Consider the following 22,381-nt stretch of genomic DNA (forward strand, 5'->3'; position numbering starts at 1 on the left):
GTGTGTGCGGAGCCATCTCTTCTGTGGGTCCCATTTACAAAGAGGTAACTCCAACGAAAGGACCATATGTAACCTATTCCCTAATACTCAGGGCCGGCTTCTCCAGTAGGTTCAGTAGACAAGGTGTCTGAGGTCCTGGCTTGGTTAATTTTATGTGTTGGCTTGACTGGGCCATGAGATACCCAGATAGCCAGTTACACATTATCCTGGGTGTGTTTGTGTTTCTGGATGAGGGTGACGTTTGAATTGGTGGGCCCGTAGAGCAGCTTGCCCTGCACAGTGTGAGCGGACCTCATCCAATCTGTTGGAGGCCTAAATAGAACAAAAAAAGACAGAGCCAGGAAGCATTCCAGCTCCCTCTGCCTGGCTGTCTTCAAGCTGGGACATTGATCTTCTGCCTTCGGACTCAGACGAGAACTTACACCATTGGCTCTCCTGGGTCTTCAGATTGTCTACTGCAGCCTGTGGGACTCCTTGGTCTCTGATACCACATGTGCCAATTCTTTACAATAAATCTCTCTCTATTTATATATATACATATCTGTATCTATATATCTCCTCCTGCTTCTCTTTCTCTGGAGAAGCCAGAATAAAACAGACTCACAATACTTTTAGGGGCCCATGAAAATGTTTTACTTTAATTTTTTTTAAATCAGAAGTAGAAGACAAATATAATAATAGTGAAAATATAGGTGAATGGCGAATATATAAAAAATGAGTCAAGGCTGAATTATGTTTGTCTTTATGCCAACGTAGTCATAAAGTACAATTTAAAGTATAATTTAAAGTATATTTTTATAGAGGAAGGGGCCTATGAGGACACAAGCGCCTAAGGCCCATGAAAATCTTCATGTGACCCCATAACCCTCCACAGTGCCTCATCCTTGAGAGTTGGGGGTCTTTTTATCTGGGAAGCAGGGTCCACCGTTGGTTCAGTGGGTTGACCAGGATGGTGTTTCTATGCACTTGCACTGACCTTGAAGAAGAGGTTATTTTTGGAACCACCCCCTTGAGTTGTATCTATTAATAGAACCGTGTGTGTGTGTGTGTGTGTGTGTGTGTGTGTCTAGTGAGGGTGGCTCTAGCAGTGCAGAAGACAGAGTAAACCAGAACCAGGCACTCGATAGCAATAGCTTCTTCTTTGGAAGAGGATGACTGTCAAGGAGCGCCCTCCCTGCCCCCGCAACCAGTTTTCCTCTGTGTCCTGTCCTGGTTCTTGTCTAATGAGATTGACCCCTCTCTCCTATAGACCAGGACTCAACATCTAGTGAGTCTTCATGATGTGTCAGATACTGCTCGGGGCAGAGGTCGACAACTTGATGCTCACAGCCTTTGCAGGCAAACAGCCTGTGAGCAAGCTGATGGAGCAGAGTACCAAGAGCTGTGGGAAGACCCGTTTCATTCTGCCTGGATAAGCCACGAAGGCTTCACACAGAAGAGAAAGCTTGAGCAGTGCTTACAAGGCTTGTTGTGATTTTGACCAGAAATGTAGCCTCAGGGAAAAGGGAGGGGGCTGTGTCCGTCCAGCTGCCCATAGGAAAGAATTTGTTTGTGATGATCTGAAATGTGATAGAACCAACAGCAGTTATGTGAAATGAGTTCTGTCAAATTGTGAGCCCTGAATTACAACTCTGTTCTGTGACAGTGTAAAACGATTTCTTCCAGCCAAAAAAAATAGAAACAAATATAAATTAAGAGTACTCTGTCAGGGACTTTCTAGGTGGCACAGTGGTTAAGAATCTGCCTGCAAATTCAGGGGACACAGGTTTGATCCCTGCTCCAGGAAGATCCCACATGCTGCGGAGCAACTAAGCCCATGTGCCACAACTATCGATCCCATGAGCCACAACTATTGAGCTCATGTGCCACAACTACTGAAGCCCCTGTGCCTAGAGCCCGTGCTCTAGAGAGAACAAGAGAAGCCACTGCAATGAGGAACCCATGCACCACAATGAAGAATAGCCCCCACTCACTGCGACTAGATCCATGTGCAGCAACAGAGACCCCAACACAGCCAATAAATAAATTACTTTTTTTAAAAAAAGTACTCTGTCATAGAAGACCTACCACCACCACCAAGCACTCTGTGGCTTACAACGTTTTTTTGTTTGTTTGTTTGTTTGTTTTATTTTAAAGCTCTTTATTGGAATATAATTCCTTTACACTGCTGTGCCAGTTTTTGCTGTACAATAAAGTGAGTCATCTGTATTTATACATATATCCCCATATCCCCTCCCTCCCGTGATTCCCTCCCACCCTCGCTATCCCACCCCTCTAAGTCATCACCACTCATCGAGTTTATCTCCCCGTTTTATGCAGCAGTTTCCCACTAGCTATCTGTTTTACATTTGGTAGTGTATATGTGTCAATACTACGCTCTCACTTCATCCCAGCTTCCCCTTTGCCCCCCACCCCGTGTCCTCTAGTCCATTCTCTACAACTGCATCTCTATTCTTACCCTGTCACTGGGTTCATCAGTACCATTTTTTTAGATTCCATATATATGAATTAGCATACGGTATTTGTCTTTCTCTTTCTGGCTTCGCTCTGTATGACAGACTCTAGGTCTATCCACCTCATTACAAATAACTCAATTTCATTCCTTTTTATGGCTGAGTAATATTCCATTGTATATATGTGCTGTAGCCTACAACGTTTAGATCACCTACCAGGAAAAGAAGGGAAAGAAGGTCATTCCAAGCAGACGGCATGGCACAGGCAAAGGGGAGGAGGGCCAGTGTCCTGGGGATGGCAGGCAGTCCTGTCCACTCAGAAGTGGGGGTGTAAGAATGACATGGCCTTGACTGAGCCCTTTATCACAGATAGGGAAACAGGTACCAAGAAAAGCAGCATCCTTACCTTTCGTGGGAGGAGGGTGGCCTCAATGATGAGCATGATAAAGTATGTGTCCAGAATGTGTTTTTAGGGGTCTAGCTATAAACATCCTGGCTGCATTAGGAAATACGTAGTATAGTGTGGTATGATTAAACAACAACAACAACAACAACAAAACCTTTGTCCTGGTTTTCTGGCTCAGAGCTCCTAAAACCCTTGGAATTTCCTACTAGGAATGTATTTTGCTATTCATAACAGGCCCTTATGAACACACAAGAGTTGATGCTAATGGGGTGACTCAGGATGGGACCCCTAGAGATAGCTTCAGGATGGGGGCTGGTCACCCGGAAGGTCAAGCATGTGATTAGAGTGTGGGAATTTTCCTCCCAACCTCTGAGGAGGGGAGGGGTGGCTGGAGATTGTTATAAAAACGCTGAAACAACAAGATTTGGAGAATGTCCGAGTTGGTGAACACACGGAGGTGTGTGGTGTTCCCCGAGAGGGCTTGGAAGCTCCACTCCCCCCATATTTTATCCTGTGGATCTCCTCCATTTGGCTCTTCCTGAGTTGTATACTTTACAATAAAGTGGTCATTGTAAGTAGAGCACTTTCCTGAGTTCTGAGTCATTCCAGTGAATTATAGAACTTGAAGAGGGAAGTTGTGGAAACCCCCAAATTTGTAATTGGTCAGGTGGAAGTAAGGGTCATCTGGGGACTCCACTTGCAGCTGGCGTCTAAAGTGGGGGCAGTCTTGTGGGATTGAGTTCTTTAACTGGTGGAATCTGACACTAAATCCAGGTAGGTAGTATCAGAATTGAGTTGAATTGAATTATTGGAAACATAGTTGGTGATGCAGAATTGGAGAATTGATATGGAAAAGCAACACATATTTGGTGTTGGAAAAAAACCCATTTGCACACAGAAAAAAAAACACGCATATAGAAATGGTCATTCACAAGGAAACATCATCAATCTGATTTAAAGGAGACAATTTACAAAGCTGCTCATGCACTTCACAGTTTGCTTGTGGCTAACACAAAGTCCTTTTGCCTTTAGAGCCAAGCCTGTGAGAGACGTCCACAAAAACAGGGCTTCTCAGGAAGAAACTAGATCTTCTGTTCATTTTAATGGCAAACTGGGAGGCTCAGAGCGAAGTACTGGAATACACACGTTCCCTAGTCCCTGTCCTCTTGGTCATTGGACTGGTATAAGAGGAGGGCTTCTGGGCCTTCATGGCCTGGAAGCTCACTGGAGGCAGTTCCTTCTGGAAGGATGTGGAAAGAAGCAGCAGGACCCAGAGTTCCAGTCTGGCTCTTCCACAGATGCCCTCCATCCCTTTGGGCAAGTTGCTCCCATCCTGGGCTTCAGTTTCTTCATCCATAAAACGAGGGGTGCTGGGCTTGATGAATGCTCAGGTCCACCCAGCCTGAAAAGTGGGATTCCAGGGAGGGCGGCCCAGAGATTGCTGGAGGACACAGTAAAAGAGCTGCACGGGGGTTTATCACATTAAATAATGATGAGCGTTGACTTTTCAGAGAAGCAAACAGCCTCCAATCGACTCCTGTCCCGCCCCTGAGCCAGATGCCCTCCAGGAAACCCAAGAAACAGAGAGAGACTGGGTGCTGGTCCCAGGTCAAGAGAGACTGTGTGATTAGAAGGCTGTCCAGTCAAGAACCTACCCTTGGTGGTCCTGGCTTCTCCCTTCTGTGTCCTTTCCCAGGATGGGCAGCATGGCCCCTTTACTGCATTTTCAAGGGCTTGTTGGTCTGATGAACCATGAAGACCCCGAAAGCTCATTCAATATGCATGTGACACAGAGCAGGGAGCGAGATGCTGTGCTGGATGGTAGAATCAGGATTCAAAACTCTGCCCCCTGCCTTGAAAGATGGGTTGAAGCTAATGAGATTATGTTTAATAAGGAGAAATGAGAAGCTCAAGCTCCAAAAAGGCCAACTAGATCAGGGGTTGGCAAACTACAGCCTGTGTGCCCAGTTCAGCCTGCAGCAGCTTTTGTAAAATTAGGTTTTATTGGAAATAGCCACATTCATTTGTTTATATACTTTCACGGTACCACAGCAGAGATGAGTAGTTGCATCGGGCTTGTATGGTCCACAGAGTCTAAAATATTTCCCGTCTCTCTGTCTGAGCCCTGAACTAGACAAAGAAGTCTAGAGGGGGACATTTGAATTTATAGCAGCTCAAATGACAATGAAAAAGAGAGAGAGAGAAAATGAGTGTGATTATTTAATCTACTTTAATAGTGTTATAATGTTAAGACAAGGAATGGATTAGATAGATAGGTCTTCTTTCGCTGTAAGTGACCAAAAGTAATACAAAATTAGCTCTGTACAGGGGGACTGTATTGGAGGGACACTGTCAGATGACCCTGACAGGTCTGAGCTATCAACTTGGCCCTGGGCCTCTATGTCAAGGAGGCTGGGTTGGGTCCAATTGCCCATTTCCCTGGTTTCAGGTGTGTGAGCCTGTCAGCCATTGCACCAAGGGAGTCCCTGATGGATGGAGCAGGGGAGCAGGGAGGGGCAGCACCAGGGAAAGCATCCTGGCATCCAAGTGAGATGGAGCGTCTGCCAGAGGCTCCAAGCCCTGCGTGGGATGTTGCACGTGGACCATGCAGGTCTCCGAGATGCTGACTGGCTGAATCCTCAACCACATTCTCCTAGATGGGGCTGTCGCCTTCCTGCCCATCAGGTATGTATAAATAGATTTTATTTTTCCCCCCAAAAGCTGCTGATGGATTTAGCCGTTCCTAATCTCGTGGCAGGTCAAGATAGTGTTCCTGTCTGGGTAGTGGTGGGTTAGAGGCTCAGAGCTGGGGGAAGCTGCGGAGTAGAGAAGGTGCTGCTGGGTCAGAAAAACGTACACAGGGCATTGCATCTGCCAGGCCTTGGCTGGGGTTCCCACGCCGCAGAGGGAGTCGCCCAACAACCTAGGTTTAGAGCTCAGCTAAGAGCATCAGGGGGACATGGGAGACAGTGAGCGTGGCTGCAATCTTAGGTCCTGGCTTTCCCACTTACCAGCTGGCTTATCTTCTGCAAATTAACCTCTCTGAGCCTCAGTTTTCTCATCTGCAAAATGGGGAAGAATCATACCTCCCTCTCAGGAAGATCTTAAAAATGATACCAATTCCTCAATTATACCAGCAGCAGAGCAAGGGCTGGCTTGAGGGCAGCACAGGGTGGGAATAAGATCCTGACTTCTAGGTCAAAGTGCTTGGGTTCTGAACCTGGCTGCTCGGCCCTGAGGGATGTATTTAACCTTTCTGCTCTTTAGTTTCCTAATCTGTAAAATAGACATAGTCATAGTTAAATGCTTCATGCAATTATTATGAGGATTTAAATGTTAAATACCTGCAAACCACTTAGAACAGTGCTTGGCACATAATACATGAGAGTTTGCTAAATGCCCAGCTGACACTCTTATTCATCTTTGTAAACCCATGTAACTTCACCTGTCAACATTCCTTTCTCACACCTGGTAAATCCTCCTTGGCACTGTCATCCCTCTTTCCTTTTAAGGATGGTACTGTATATCTTTTTTTCCTTCATACTACACAGTCTCTTCTGACCTTTCTTTTTTCCAGTCTTCCGGCTCCCTTTTCCTCCAGAACTCAGCAGAGGCACCCCCACCCCACACACTGCTCCCCCTACCCCACCACCGCCCCTTGTCCACACTCTCCTGTTTGCAGCACAGGGCTCAGCTGGGGCTTTCTGAGTGTGTAGAAGAAACACCTGTCCAGCACATGCCATGACCTGAGGGCCCTCCATTCACTCATCAAACACTGTGGGTCATCTGTCATGTCCCAGGCACTGTGTTAGGCACTGGTGGCACAGGATGAGTAGCCAAATTCTCTGCTCTCAAGGAGCTCACAAATTGAGAGACAGGGAGACCAAAAATAAGAAAACAGATCATTAAAGTAGACTTTTATAAGTTAAGTGATAAGAGGAAGCCCTGGTCCCTTGGGAACACAAAGGAGGGGACTTACCTAGACTGGGGGGTTGGGACCAGTCTCCTGGAGGAGACGACATCTCCTACAGAGGGCACCTGCCCTGGCCCAGGGCATCTATTGAGCACATCTGGATGCTGCTGGCCATCTGCTCTGCTCGGGCCTCGCCATTGGGGCTGACCCAGTTTCATCCTGCCCTCCTCAGTCCCTGGCTGTCCTCAGTTTCTCCTCCTTGCACACTCCCTCCCACCCTCGGGCCTTTCACACATCATCCCTTCTTCCTGCAGTTTCCTCCTGTCCCCACTCTGGCTCCCAGTTAATGATTTTCTTCTTTTAGATCTTGGCTCATAGGCGACTTCCTCCAGATAGCTTCCCCTGACCTCCCTGACTAGGTCACATCCTCCACCCCCGCCCCATCATAGATGCTTGTAGAAGTTTGTATCCCTATTCTGTAGCCCCGACATACACATGATGTGAGTCGTTAATTCACATCTCTCCTACAGATCAAACACAAGGTTGAACGAATAACCAAATGAACGAATGAATGAACGAAAGAAAAAATGAATAATCAATGAATAAGGCAGGACAATCTGTATGTTAATCTTGAGAGACTATGGAAGTTACTGCTTCCTTTTAATTTATAATAATTACTTATAATAGCCATCACTTACCACATGTAACAAACATTGCAAAAAAGTTCATGTTTGTTCATTCATTACAAATATTAATTAAACACCTGCTTTGGGTCAGGCACAGTTCTCAGCACAGGGACAAGAAAGCAGTGAAAGGACTAAACATGCTCCCTGCCCTCTGGACCCTACATTTGGGTGGAGAAGGCAGAGAATAAAGAGACAAACAAATGCATAAGGAAAAAAACCAGACTTCGGAAAGTGACTGGTTGTCACAACCTCACAGCTGCGTAGAAATCCAAACCTTCACAGCGTGTCCTGTCCTTGAGGATATCACAATGAGAAAGAAGACACTGACTCAAGAAATACAGGAAACCTCCTGGGCTTCCTTAGCAGCACAGTGGTTAAGAATCCCCCTGCCAATGCAGGGGACACGGGTTCAATCCCTGGCTGGGGAAGATCCCACACGCCGTGAAGCAACTAAGCCCGTGCGCCACAACGACTGAGCCTGTACTCTGCAGCCCGCGAGCCACAACTACTGAACCCGAGTGCCACAACTACTGAAGCCTGCGCGCCTAGAGCCCATGCTCCACAAGAGAAGCCGCTGCAATGAGAAGCCCGTGCACCACAACAAAGAGTAGCCCCCACTCTCTGCAATTAGGGAAAGCCCACACACAGCAACGAAGATCCAACACAGCCAATAAATAAAAATAAATTTATTTAAAAAAAAACAAATTAAAAAAAAAAGAAAAGAAAGAAATACAGGAAACCTCCTTGGGAAAGTCCAGCCAGCAGGCTGGACGCGAGCCTCTTTGAACTCCCTCGTAGAGGCCAGCCAGGAGCTGTTGGTACCAAATGCCCCAGGAGCAGCAGGCTGGGAGATGACGGGACACCTGAGGCCCTGGCTGGTGGTGCCTCGGGCACGGCTGCTCGCTGGTGCCAGGTGTCCTTCTCAGCTGACCAGAGAGCTGCCGTTGGCTGCTGACTCCGATGGCCCGACATTCCCCTGCCTCAGCAGACGGGAGCGGGAAATGAGGGCGGAGCTGGCCAGCCGCTTGTGACAGCGAGTTCTGCAGCCCGAAACCCAAGGAGACGGGCTGAGGTCAGCGCTGGCCTCTGCTCCCTGACCGAGGGTGAACAGAAAGCTTTGAATCTTTGCTGTCCTGCATGAGGGACTCCTTATAGTGGATTGGGGGTGACAGAAACAGGATGGGGACTGCTCTGGGGAGGATGGATGTGCGGTTGAGGAGTGAGCCTCCCCCACAGGCTCAGAATGATGTGCGGTCCTCTGCCCTTGATGGACTTGTGATTACACCTGCTAATTCCCTCATTTGCTCAACAAATGTTTGCTGAGCCCCTACCACGTGCCAGGCCCACGCTGTATAGGTGCTTGGGATGCGGCAGTGAGTGAGATGTGGACCCTAACCTCCCCCAGGTTATTTGGGCAACACTTTGTTCTTTTTAACACACTTTATCAGGGTCTCAAGTGGTCCTTGTTACAGTCCTGTGAGTCCCATGAGAACATTACTGTCGTTCCCATTTGATGGATGGGCAAACAGAGGCAGAAGGAGGTTAATTTGCTTAAGGGGAAGTTAGAAAGAACCAGCAACCAGGTCTTGCTTAATCCTTTTGCTGACCCCCCCCCCCCCCCCCCACCAAGGGGATTCAGGCCGGTGGTACTTTCTATTGATTTTTAATGATTCATCCTTGACCGTTGGAGTCTGAAAGTAAAACTTGATAAATTAGGAAAGTTTTCATAGAACACCTGACCTTGTTTTCCTCATTCATGGTTTCATTTTTAGCCTCTTCTTCCTGAATGGAACCAAAGCCCTTGACAGGCAAGGGGATACATCAGAGACCTATTTAAAGTTCTTGCTTTCACCACTCACGTCACATGCCGGTGCCCATCTTTACCAGCCCTGCTTAGAAGGCCTCGCTGCTGGATACAAACACAGCTTGGTTTGAAGTTGAAAGGCCTCCTGGGTTACGCATCAGCCTCTTAAGGGTCAGAGACACCTTATGCTTCTGTGCCTCCTCCCAGCGCCAAAGAGCTCCCTGTTCCCCACGTGGGCGTTCAATAAACCCTAATGATTAGTTGATTGGCACAACACATATATGGTAGAAGTGCCTGGAAATACAATCTCCCAAAGGCTGCCAGCCAGCCAGGGGCTCAAGGGACGAGTGTTTTCAGATCAATGTGCTTGCTCCTCCCCAAGGCAAAGTTTAAAGTGAGTGACTGAGCATTATTTTAGAACAGTACAAAATTGAAAACATGCAAATACCCAGCGATCAGGGAATAGCTAAGCCAACTGGGTTATATTGAGATTCTGGAAGACTGTATAGTTCTTAAAAATGACACCACAACACAATACAATACCATACAGAGAAATGCGTACCAAGTACCAAAGTGGGAAAAGCAGAATATGTGAAGAGTGTCGAAATATACACACGTCCACTTAGAAAGATGAGAAGAAAACTTGACTATTTAGTAGCTGCTATTTTTAAAATGTCACTAAGCACAGGGAATGATTGTAGCCGGGTGGCGTCTGTCACAGCGTGTGGTGTGGTAGGAAGAGTCCCTGGGCCAGCTGACCAGATGACCCAGGGATCCTTGAGCTGCCAATTATAGACCATGTGTTCTTGAACAGCCCACTATCCTGAACCTTAGTTTGTTATCTGTCAAGTAAGAATTTTAATACTTGCCCTGCCTGTCTCACAAGGTAAGAACTTATTTACTCCACTTAGTACGATATTCATAAGTTACCTGTAGAAATAATAATGTGTTAGACCACGGGGTGCTGACTCACACCTGGCTGAGGAGTTGCAAAATATACAGCATATAAATGTTATTATTTTTCTGAAATCCAAAAAGTCTTGCAAAATCCCATGGGTTTTGGGTAAGGACTCATGGACCTGTACTAAGCATCTAGACATATAATTTTATTTAACTTAACCTTCAGAATAATCCTATAGAGTAGGTTTGATCATCCCCACCTTACAAATAAAAAAACTCATGTGTATAGTGGCTAATTTGCTTTCCTATTGATAATAAGTGGCCCAGTTCAGATTGGGAGCATCCAAAGCCCATGATTTGGCCACCATCACCACATCAGCAGGAGTCCAGAAATGCTTGCTGCAGTGACATCTGCTTGCACCTGATTTATGCGACTAACAAAGGAGAATATTTCTCCTAATATCTGACACTGAGTTTCATGCCAAGCGCTTGACAAGCATTGTGTCATCTGATCGCCACTACTCTGGGAGGTGTGGACCAATATTAGCCACATTTTCAGATGGAAGACTGAAGCTTTGACAGGACACATAGCACACCTAAGTGAGTCAGGGACCTAGGATTCAAACTCAGTTCTGATGACTTCAAAGCCTGGGATGTTACAACTTCTATTGAGCAATCAGGAAGTTGCCAGGAGAACACAGGGTGTAGATGGCCGCATTCTGAAAAGACTGAGAAAGACTGGTTACAAATAGCATTGTGAATGTGGAGCAATCTGGTCCTTCCTTTTCCCGGTTCTATGCCTTCCCTCCCCACTCCCTTCTCTCTTCCTCTCACCCTCCCTCCTTGTGGACAACAAGTTCAGCTGGCATCTCAAGGACATGAAACATAAGCTAGGATTGGGTCCCAAGTGCCTTCAGCAGGGTCATCGGAAGGAAAACTACATGGATAACTAGAAAGGATGCACAGATATGTCAATCAGGAGAAGATGAGTCATTTCTTAGGATGTTTAAGGCCTACACAAAGGCAGAAATGATGAGATAGTCCTGCAAAAGGTGCCATCGGGTCCTGCTGGTCAGCAGGCCTAAGACCCTGGGGGAACAGATTGAGTGAAAGTCAGCAAACTAACACCTCACATTATTTTGTTCTCATTTCTAAAGTGATCCAAGGAAGAGACTTGTTCTTTGGTGTTGAAGAGGTCTAGATAAGGTTCTGCCTCCTGCCTTGACCCTTGGCTTTGGTTCAGCAGGAGAGACTGTCCCAGGGAGCAGCCCTTGGGCGAGCCAGGTAGGCAGTGGGCATTAGCTGTCCTTGACTGCCCGCCCAGAGGTACTTGTCAGACTGTCTGCTTCTAAAGAATTTAGAGATCTTCGGTTTCCCCATCTGAAAGTGGGCTAATGTTAGTTCAGAGCTCTCAATGTTTCCTGGAGACCCTACTGCAGAAAAGGACAGCTCCTAAATCAGATTAATCCCGTTCGAATCAGGTCTGAATCCTGGAATATACACAAAATGTGAAAGTTCACGATTTGCACTTCTGGGTGCATTACAGTTTATAAAAGAAGAATCTAGTTTGGGGCACTCCCATGTTGGAACTTCCTCAGCTTTCAGCAGTCAAGGTTCTGAACAGGTGCAGGGGTGGCAAGCACAGACAGACTGCAATGAGTGAGGTCTTCTGGAGGTGAGGTGCACGCGAACTGGAAAAGGGGGCGTGAGTTCAAGGCATGAGCCACGTCCCACCAATTAGGAAGGAGGAGCGTGAGGGCTAAAGATACGGTTGCAGGTGGCAGTCGGATGCTTAACAGAAGTCAAAGTGCAGCAGGACTCTGGATCGTCAGCACACAGAAGGTCCTCACTGCTGTGCGGAGAGTGGGAGAAGGGTTGGTTACACGCAACAGAATCAACGGACTGACACAAACTAAGGAGGAATTAATTGGAAAATTGTGAGAGGCACCTCAAGGTGTCTTAGGCAAGGCTAAAGAACATTCTGAGAAAACAACAGGAACCCAAAGTCCTCTGGGGACCCAGGCAGGAACGATTTATTGGACAGTCCCTTTAGGCTTTGTGTTGATACTCAAAGAAAAAGGGGTTGATTGTCCTGGTTTGGACACCCTTGTCCTTCCTTGGCCTGGGAGAGGAGGTCATCCTGCAAAGCAGGAAGTACACGGAATTGTATTTGGTAAGGATATTGTAAACTCCCACCAGCTAGGATCAACAGTTTGCTCTGGTTTGCCCAAGCCTTCCTGTTATGTCACAGGAAACCCTGAGTCCCAGGCAGGTCTCCTTACAGCCAGCGGTGGGCCTGAGCTGGCAGAGAAAAATCCCTGAGGGCAACGCCCACGGACTTTTAATATCAGGGGTAGCAAATCATCCATTGTAAGACGTTTGCTGCAGGGAACTGGAAAGTAATACCCCCTCTGGTTGCTCCAAACCTTTAATGTGGTTACTTTTACGCTCAGCCTTTGCCAGGGAGGCTAGAATATGCTCCCAGTGAATCAGGCTAAACAAAGTTTGAACTAAATCCACAGAGCTAATCTCAGAGGGACTCAGGGTCTTATCAGAAGTCATACAGAGAGTAAGTGGCAGAGCCAGGGGGAAACCTAAAGTCTGTCTGATTCAATACCTGTACTATCCCCACCCTTGCCCAGCTCTGGGTTGTCCCAGTACTGCCAGGGTCCTGAGACTCCAAAGGTCTGTGGGTGGGATGGGGCTTGGGCTCCCACATAACTTCAGGATGGCTCTGCAGGTCCCTCTCACAAAGGTTGAGGCAGAAGAGGTGGGGTGAGGTGAGGTGAGATGGGTTGGATGCGAGGTGGATTAGACACTCCTGGTCGGTGCATCCTGAGAGAAGGGTGAGTGAGTCAAAGGATGGGTCCTCCCTCAGAGGCTGCACAGAATGAGGAGAGTGTGTGTACTGTGCATGTTGGGTAAGTGGTGGTGGGGGGGTGCATGTATGTGTGGTGTGCGTGGTGTGTGTGTGTGTGTGAGAGAGAGAGAAAGAGAGAGGGAGTGGGGGGAAGAGAGAGACAGAGAGAGAAAGAATTTTAGTTTGTTAAGCCCTGCAGGACCCAGCCTGGAACAATCTACCCCAGGGCAGGAGCGCTTATGTAACAGGTAGAGAGAAGGGTTTGCAGAAACCAAATACACCCATCTCTCAGTTACGCTCACCGCAACCCATGACCCCGCCTCCAGGAGGGCAGGACAGCTGCTAGGGTTTGAGGGACCCCAGGTTCTGCCTGCAGTCTTCTCCTACCAGGCCCCACCCCTGGGGAGGGTTCCCCGGGAGGGGCTGGGCCAGGCCCCACAAGTCTCCTTCTCTGAGAGCTCTCACATCCGCCTCTCTGCCCCCGACCCAGGCCCCCAGAGCCCCACACACTCTGACCCCTGCCCACCTGCACCCTGCCCTCCTCTTCACCCCCTTTCTCAATAAGCTCCTGCCATGCTGGCCTTTTATCTCTTCCTCAAACTAACCAAACTCATTCCCACCTTTGGGCCTTTGTACCAGCTGTTTCCTCTGCTTGAAATACTCTTTCCCCATAAGTCAGAAAGAGAAAAGCAAATATCGTATATTAATGCATACATGAGGAATCTGAAAAAATTGGTATAGACGATCTTATTTACAAAGCAGAAATAGAGACACAGACATAGAGAACAAAACGTATGGCTACCAAGGGCAAAAGGGGTGGGGGATGAATTGGGAGATGGGGATTGACATACGTACACTATTGATACTATGTATAAAATAGATAACCAATGAGAACCTACTGTATAGCTCAGGGAACTCTACTCCATGCTCTGTGGTGACCTAAATCACCTAAATTTGGAAGGAAATCCAAAAAAGAGGGGATATACGCATATGAATAGCTGAATCACTTTGCTGTACAGTAGAAACTAACACAACACTGTAAAGCAACTATACTCCAATAAAAATTTAAAAAGAAAAAAATAAGAAAAACTCTTTCCCCATCTTCATGTGGCTGGCCCTCCTCATTATGCAGATTTCAACCTAAATATCATCTCTTCCCAAAGGCCTTTTGGGGCCACCCGATCTAAAGGCACTCCCTGTTCATTTGGACACCACTCTGTTTTAATGTATTACAGCCTGTTCTTTTCTCATTTGTTTATATCTGTCGCTCCCTGTCTTGGTTTACAAGGCATTTCATGATCTAGCTTGGCTTCCTGTGGACTCTATCTTTCACCCTGGAAGCTACTGCAGAACCACAGGGACCCCTGCTCTTTCTCTGAGTTCCCAGCCTCTGTGTGTGTTGTCTTTTCTACCACCTGGAGACTTTCACTTACCCCCTCTCCTGGCTATCAGACATAAACATATTTTCTGACCCCTAAATCTAGTTAATTCCTTTTCCCTAAATCAGCCCATCAGTGTTCTCTGAACCCCACAATTCAGATGAAGGCATCAGGCAGGGAGTGTAGAGACGAGTCTGCCGTGTTCACTGTCCTGTGCAGTCCTAGTATAGGAGCTGGTGTTTAGCAGGGTGAATAAATGATTCAAGGTCCACTGCATGGACAGCACTGGAAGAACTTAGCTACTGCTGCTGGCAGCTGTCACGCTGAGAGTTTCCAGGGAGACAGCTCCCATCCTGAGTTTGCCTGAACTAAGTCGAGAGCTGGGTCCAGGGAGAGCTCGAAGTAAACAGAGACCAACAATGCTGGCTGTAATTGAGCTCATCTGTCTCTAGTTGGGCTAAGAGAAGGAGTAAGACTGTTCCAGGAAGAGGCACACAGGGCTGAAGGCCCAGAGGCAGTGAGCGGGGAGCTGCCAGGGGAACCACAAGTCATTCTCCCTGGATTGTGCAGGACTGAGGGGAAGGTGAGAAATGAGGCCAAACCACAAAGGGCTGTGTAAGCCTCACCGAGGAGGTGAACTTGATCCTAAAGGTAATGGGAAATCATTAAAGGGTTGAGTAGGGAGTGAAGTGGTCAGATCTGTATCTAAACAGAAAAACGCACTGCAGCTACAGTGCTGTGTCTTGGGGTGAGAGCTCCAACCCCAACCTAAATCCCTGAGTTGTCTCCCAGGTTACCCCACACTGCACTTCTAGCTCTCGCTCTTCATGGAACCCCTAAATGGGTATAGGATGCAGGGTTTAAGAAGAAATCTCCCTCCTTAACCCCTAAGTGGCTCCCCAAAAGCTATAGCCACATCCAAATCCCTGGAACATGTGAATGTGACCTTATTTGGAAAAAGGGTCTTTGTAGATGTAATTAAGTTAAGGATCTTGAGATATCATCCTGGATTATTTAGATGGGCCCTAAATCCAATGATAAATGTCCTTAGAAGAGGCAAAAGAGGAGAAGACACAGAAGGGGAAAAGGCCACGTGACCATCAAGGCAAAAACTGGAATGATGCCACCATAAGCCTAGGAAGCCAAGACATGCCAACAGCCACCAGAAGATGGAAGAGGCGAAGAATGATTCTCCCCTAGAACCACCAGAATAAAGCTCTGCTGACAGCTGGATTTCAGACTTATGACTTCCGGCACTGTGAGAGAATAAATTTCTGTTGTCTGAAGCCAGCTAGCTCACGGTAATTTGTTACAGCAGCCACAGGAAACTAATACAACCCCATGCTGTAACTAAGAAGATTCAGCCTCAGGACCTTTCACCATCAGTGGACCCTTATAAACCAGAACATCTCCTTTCAGTTTGGAAGGTGTGATTATGACAGAGGCAAGAAGCCAGACTAGACTATCAGTGGATCCTTCTTCTTGGTACTGCTTGGCACTGAAAGGGCACCTTTGCCCACACCTAGAAAGTATATCACCAGAATGAAGCAATGGACAAATCAATGAAGATGGCTTTTTGGCCAAGCTCCAAAGACTCTGAGCGTGAAGCTGAAATGCTGGCAGGGCTCTGCAGGGACTAATGGTTTGGAAAGAGGGGGAAGGGCGGTGAGTTGTTCTATGGCAGTGGGCACAGATATGGCAGGGTGGTTGTTGTTTAAATAGGATTCCTAACTCCAGGTTCCCAAAGGGGGCTGTGGTGCTCTGGAACATTCGGCCTGGCCTTTAGGGTGGGCTTACTAGAGCTGACGTACTGTAAGACTTCATTCATCAAGAGTCCTTAAAGCATCCACTGTGTGCTGGCTTTGTTCTGCACTCTACCTTTCTAAGTATCTCCCAGAGCACAATGTCTGCATTTCTGGACAGTGAGAAGCTAGCCCACCCCCACCCCCCATCCCCCATTCCCTAAAAGCATCAGTACTTGACCTTCAGGTCTGCACTATGTGTCTCTACCCTGGGGAAACCTTACGTATCCCTGCAGACAAGTCAGGTTCCTCTGTTAAATGGAGGCTTTTCTTCCAGAGGCCTGATCAACATTACCGTACTGATATAACTATCTGCATGAAAGAACACTCGATGCCTTTCTCCTGACTAGCTGTGAGCACCCCAGTAACTAACCTCGTCCCTGGCTCACTGCAGGTGTCAAATAAGAAGTTGAAGAATTAACCAGATCAATTCTCAGGCCCATCTGAGTTTTCAAAAGGAGAAAGATTTCACTTGGTAGTTTCAAACCCTCTGAGAGTACCTACAGCTAGGGGCTCAGGTTTAATCTCAAGAGAAGGAAATAGGATCAAAGGCGAAAGGCACAGGGAATAAATAAAGCTGCACATGGAAGAGAAGGTGTCAAGCCTAAACCCAGGGTTTCCAGAGGCCAAAACTGTGCAACCCTCCCTCCATGAGGAGGGATCCTTGTGCCAACTGGCTTAAGTCTTGGCCAAGATGGCATCCCATACTTCCTTCTTTATCACCCCATCTCTCCCCTCAAACCTCCTCCTTCTGAACATTCGTTTCTCTTTGTGAATAGCATTTGGAGGGGCTGGACTCTAATGACATCCAGAATCTCATCAAAGTACAAAAGGGCACCTGACTCATCACAAGTTCTCCCCAAAGGGTCTTCTGCTTACATTTCCACAAAAGAGAGATGTGGTAAATTGAGATTGTAGACTGGTTGCCACCAGACTTCTGTAAAATAGGGAAATAACGGTACTCACCTCAGATGGGAGAAAATTCGAGAATGAGGGTGAGTACTCAGTGCAGTGCCTGGCCACAGTCGCAGGACCAGACGACAGGAACCAGTGTTGTTGTTCTTCTAATCTGTGGTATGATGAGTCAGAAGGTCCCTTTGAATTGGGCTAGGGTGGGACAGAGGGGGTGAGGAAGGAAAGTATCAAGAAAGGAAGGTATCCATTGAGTAGAGTATGGAAGGAGCTGGTCAATGAAGAAGGGTCTCAAGTCCCCTCAGCTTCCTTGTTCTGGGTCCTACCTCTTGCCTTTTCTCTGAAGCTCCATCAGGTAGACCCTGTTCCTTTATGCTTGCCTCTTTCTTTTTATAAACACCTGCTCTAATGGACTAGCTTTATAGATTTGTTTATACTAACATGTAAATGACTGTTGGGGCTTTGCTCATTTGTACAAGGGGAAGAGCTTTCAGGGAAAGAAATGAACACCATCAAGTGAGTGGTGGAGGCAGAGGGCCTTTTCAATGATTCAGGAAGTGTATACACTGCCTATTCCATTCAGAAAACTAGGAGGTATTCTATAGCCTGGCTACAGCAGTGCAGGCTGGCCATTTTGGTTTGGTTAAACTAGCTGAGCAAATTCTGAACCCTCCAACCTCTTCCCAGAAGTAGGAAAGTAGGCAGGACCATAGTGGGGGTAGAGGAGGAAAAGGGATGCTACACAGAGCAGAGGTACACAGAGCAGGGATGCCTCCCTCCAAACTCACTTCTCGGGGAAAGCAGCACTGCCAGGCGGAGTGCAGAACTCCCTGCTTCTAAAAAGCGTGAATCTCAAGGTAATGGGAAGTAAGGGGTTCTAGCCTTCCAGCTCTGTGGGGTGCCCTCAGACTCCTTCCATGGGCCCTCCTGCCCTATGAGACATTGCAGGTCATGGCGGACATTTTCGAGAGGAGCCCATCTCATGGGCAGATGCAGTAACCTATAGCCAACCTGGATACTGCCTGGACCTCCCCATCTGCCTTGGAGCCTGAGCCCAAAGTCAGGACTGGACCAGATTATGATGGGGAGTGAGGGGCTGGGTGCAGAATTCAGGTTACCAGAGAGGGTCAGCGCAGAGACTGTGGAAAGGACTGATGGAGAGTGTCACCTGCCCTCCCCACAGCATGGTCCCGTCCGGCATGCTGCAGGACAGTGTGATGCCAGAGCGTGCAGGGCCTGGCCTCCAGCAGCCTCTAGGGAAGGGGCTCCAACAGAGAAGAAACAGAGACGGGTCAGAGCCAGTCCTGGAACACAAACACCAGTATATTTCATGTGCACGAATGTGAAAAGAAAGAGACAAAGAGACCAATGGAAACACAGCAGGCAATGGGCGCACAAACCAGTCATGTGTCCTGAAGAGTTGCCACAGCTGGGAGACAGTCCCACCCACCCTTTTGCAGAGCAGGGACAAGAAGCTCCTCCAGGCCTGGAATGGCCTCACAGTGGAAGGTGCTTTCCCTGCCTTAGCTGTAACTCCTCCAGGCCTGGGCCTCCCATTTTTCTGCATCCCCTGTGATGATGTCTGCATAGCCCAGAGCTCTATAAATACAGGTTCTGATGAACTGACCCACTCAGTGGCTGCCTCCCCAGGAGACCCATGCAGAAAGCGAGGGACCAGGACAAAAGGACTAAATGGGCACTCCCTAGGTATTATTGCTGTGAATAAGCATAGGCCATTGTGACTCACTGGCATCAGAGGGGACACAGCACAAGGGACAGGATGCCTAGCAGACATCAGAAGCGATTCAACCATGCAAGGCAGCACATGGCGATCTGTGACTCAGAGATGCTGCCGTGTGCAGTGGAGAGAGGCCCAGGACACCAGAGGCTCATAAACTCTGAGCAAATTCTCTCCTGCTTTGCAGGGCTGGAATTACTTCATACGTTTAGTCCTTGGGCACTGTAGGATTGGGGCCCTGAAGATACCCAAAAAAGCAAGAGTTGAGGTCTGGATGACCTCTGGTGAGCTCTGAGTCTGCAGATCCTGTGGTCAAGCTCCAGGTCATCACCTCCCTTTGCTGGGGACTCTGTGCCCTATAAGGGAGAATAGGAGCCATGGGGTACCTGGATGAAGCAGAAGCACAGTGCTCTGCACATTGCAGGCAGGCAGGTTTACACGGGGACCTCTCACACTTGGGAGTTTATAGGGCCCAGAGAGGTGGTGCCAGGGAATGCAGACAGGGAAACCCCTGGAGTGGCCAGTCCCAGCGGGCCATCCAAGGGCTTGCTCTGGCAGAGAATCATGGAGGTCTTGGGCTGGGAGACATCAACAAGCTGACTACCAGATTCTGTCGTGGAGGGGGCAGCAAAGGTGAGTGGTGTGGTCTAAGGGCCCATGTGGGAGCTTGGAGGAGTGGTGGGGTCCAGGAGACCGAGATAACATGGAGCAAGGGGAAAAAACCAAGGAAACAATTACTCAGACAGAACCGGGAACCAGACAATATTCTTCCTTTGGAATCCCCTCCACCTTTAGATGGAAAGCAACTGACCCCCACTGGAAGGTTGAATCCCTGGAAGCCCCAAAGCCCTGGAATTGGGGCCACAGTAAAATCAAGGGTAGGGTTAACCCCTGCAGAATGTAGGTCGTGCCTGGACTTGAGGAGCCTGTCCAGGCCATAGAGGTTGGAAATCACCCCTTATCCCGTCCTGGACAGGGTCACTGCAGAACACAACCCTGCCAAAGGCAGAGTCTCCCAGCCTTTCTCCCAATCCAGGACACCACTCCTGCCCACCCCCAGTACCCCCACCCTGGCCTGCGCCCTGGCTGGTGCTGTCTGCACAGTCTAGGTGGAGCAGTACAGCAAGAAGAGGAGATTCTCTCCACAGGTGGTATTATCACTTTTAATGTTCTATAAAAAGGGAAAGGCTAATTTCTACTGAAGAGTCCTAGTGTGGTCAAGAAGAGACCATGTACCATGGGATGGGCTGCGTTCTGACGGATCCCTCCCCTCGGGGAGGGGGGCAGAGCTGGAAGTGGGCTGGAGTTAGGATTTCACCTGTCCACTGCCAGCAATGGACCTGTCACTGGGGAAGGTGGGGCAACCGAGATGACAATGCCCATGAGCATGGCAGAGTTAATACTGTTTAAGGATCAAGCTCAACGGGTCCGTCTTCCTGGGAGGGGCGAGGAGGGGTAGCCCCAAGGAGGTTTTGCGGCAGGGCTGGGGTTATGGCAGAACCAGAACTGACCCATTCCCACTGAGGATGCTTTGAGGACCCTCCCAAAGTTGAAAGGCTTTTTTTTCTCCCTCACTCAATCTCCATGACTCTCCAACACTGGATACCTGCTCCTCCACCCCTTGGAAAGCTAGATTGCCCCAGCTGGTTTGAAAATAAACCAGTCAGGTGCCTTTCCTGCCCACCTCCCCCCTCAAACTGATTTGTCTCTAGGTCCCCATTGTGGATCCGTGGGGCCCATCTTGGCCTGACTGTGCGTTGGGGGTATCGTTGGTGTTTAGCCACTGCAGGGAGGTGAGCACCAGGGGCACTGCCATAGCCCCCCAGACCAGGGAGGTGGGGAGGCATAACAGGGAACGTCCCAGGAATCAGGCCAGCAGAAATAGTGGAGGGAATGCTGCAAGAGGGTGGGAGGCGTCTGCTCAGGTTCTCTCTCTGGCAGCTGCTGTGTTGGCCAGGGAGTCAAGGGTGGGGGCCGGTGGGGTGGCTGACGTGGATAAAGGGGCTGCTAGTGGTAAAGGTGTTGAAAATAAGAGAAAAGGGGGAAACGCCACCGAACACACAGGGATTGAAACTTCCAAAAGCCCCAGGTTGGTGGGAATCCAGCACCAGGGGGGGAGCCCCAGAAGGCCAAGGGAGGAGCGTGGGACCCTGGGGGAGGGGAGAGGAGCCAAGGGAAGGCCTCCCAGCCCTTGCAGACCAGCACTCCGGCCCAGCAGCCTCCTGGCTGCCCAGTCTCTTCTTAGGCTGCAGCTCAGCAGGCCCTGGGGGAGGTATTGGTTGCAAGCAAGCACCTGAATATTGCCTAATGGAACCAGCCAAAGCCCAACTAAACCAGGTGAGAGGGAGGGAGGTGGCCGCTTTAGCAGCCCAAAGCCTCCTCAGGCCTTAACTCTCACCTTCTACCCCATTCTCAGAGTCCCTTAGCCAGGACAGGGCCTGCTGCTTCCAAAGTCACCCACGGAGTCTAGCCGCCGCGTAGCCACGGGCCTGCCGCCTGCAGCTCGGGAGCTGGGCCGAGATCCACGGACCCCTCCTCTGCCGCCGCCAACCCCGCCCCCAACACCTGACCACACCCCGACCCCGCCCACAGTGCAGGGCGGGGGGCTCTGCGCGCCCTACGGGGTGGGGCTTGTGCTGTGCAGAGAGGGCGATTCCACCAGCCTGGTCCCCTCGTGCACAGGATCCATGAGAGCCCCCGGGGCCCCACCCAGCAGCCCCCCCCCCCCCCTCAGTCAGTCTTGACGTGGCCGTTGGCCAGGGCCAGGGGGCCGCTGGGCTCCCCGGGCTCGGCGTCCTTGTCAAAGCGGAGGCGGAGGGTGTTGCGGATGATGAACTGCTCCACGATGAGGGCCGCGCAGAACCAGGGCACGGCGTACTCCAGGGTGATGAGGCCCATGAAGTCGAAGTCGAACTGCGAGTAGTCCCAGGGGCAGGCGTTGAACTGGCGCAGGATGAAGCCGGTGGTGAACTCCCACAGGTAGGTCCAGAGCGTGTAGATGAGGCAGCGCACCAGCAGCGGGCAGCGGCCGCGCAGGCGCAGATACATGCGCTCCTCGATGAGGATGGACGTGCCGTAGATGAAGAGCGCCCACACGCTCGTGACCCCCGGGAACTTCCAGTTAAAGTTCACCACGAACTCCCAGGCCGCCGTGAACATCACCTCGCAGAAGTAGCCGTGGATGGCGTACAGGTACCAGCGGGACAGCGCCGTCAGGGGCTCGGCGGAAGCCATGGCGCCGACTGGGGCCGGCTGTTGGGGGATGCAGAGGAGCCACAGGTGAGGGAGGAAGGAAGGCGGGAGGCCCCCGGCTGCTGCCTTCCCACCGCCCCGCTCGAGTCTCTGAAGCGACCAGGCTGGCGAGGATGTCACACCTGCTTCGACCTTTCTCTTTAGTTACCATCATATTCCTAACCCAATTCCATGTCCATTACTTTATTTCATATACCTTACCCGAGCCAGGCAGGCATAAGAAATAAAAGGACGGAAACACACAGCCCCACTGGCTTCCTCTGAGCAACTCTACTC

At 49.4% G+C, this 22,381-nt stretch overlaps 2 protein-coding genes across 19 annotated transcripts in view; both read right to left on the reverse strand.

Annotated features, from left to right (window-relative positions):
* Positions 1–7,410: 7,410 nt before the first annotated feature.
* LOC130850969 (uncharacterized) lies at positions 7,411–18,928 on the reverse strand. Its single transcript, XM_057730563.1, has 2 exons — positions 18,284–18,928; positions 7,411–17,310 (listed from the first exon to the last, which is right to left on the reverse strand). The coding sequence occupies exons 1-2, from the start codon at positions 18,926–18,928 to the stop codon at positions 17,050–17,052; spliced, it is 906 nt and encodes a 301-aa protein (XP_057586546.1). The 3' UTR covers positions 7,411–17,049.
* A 1,074-nt stretch (positions 18,929–20,002) lies between these two features.
* The window catches only part of TMEM229B (transmembrane protein 229B), a 37,948-nt gene continuing 35,569 nt past the window's right edge, over positions 20,003–22,381 (reverse strand). For all 18 annotated transcript variants that reach the window (XM_057730569.1, XM_057730570.1, XM_057730565.1 and 15 more), the window contains one exon: positions 20,003–22,105. In XM_057730569.1, coding sequence (XP_057586552.1) covers positions 21,584–22,105 — 522 coding nt within the window. In that variant the 3' untranslated portion in view covers positions 20,003–21,583. The remainder of the gene's footprint in view (positions 22,106–22,381) is intronic.

This window comes from Hippopotamus amphibius, chromosome 4 (assembly GCF_030028045.1).
Source record: "Hippopotamus amphibius kiboko isolate mHipAmp2 chromosome 4, mHipAmp2.hap2, whole genome shotgun sequence".
Classification (NCBI taxonomy): domain Eukaryota; kingdom Metazoa; phylum Chordata; class Mammalia; order Artiodactyla; family Hippopotamidae; genus Hippopotamus; species Hippopotamus amphibius.

What these genes read in the sequence shown, in the direction of transcription:
- LOC130850969 (XM_057730563.1), bottom strand. Translation starts at nt 18,928, where the DNA reads ATGGTTGAATCGCTTCTGATGTCTGCTAGGCATCCTGTCCCTTGTGCT. An exon ending in CCATGCTGTGGGGAGGGCAG is followed by an intron (nt 17,311 to 18,283) that starts GTGACACTCTCC and finishes GTCCCACCCTAG; the next exon opens with CCCAATTCAAAGGGACCTTC.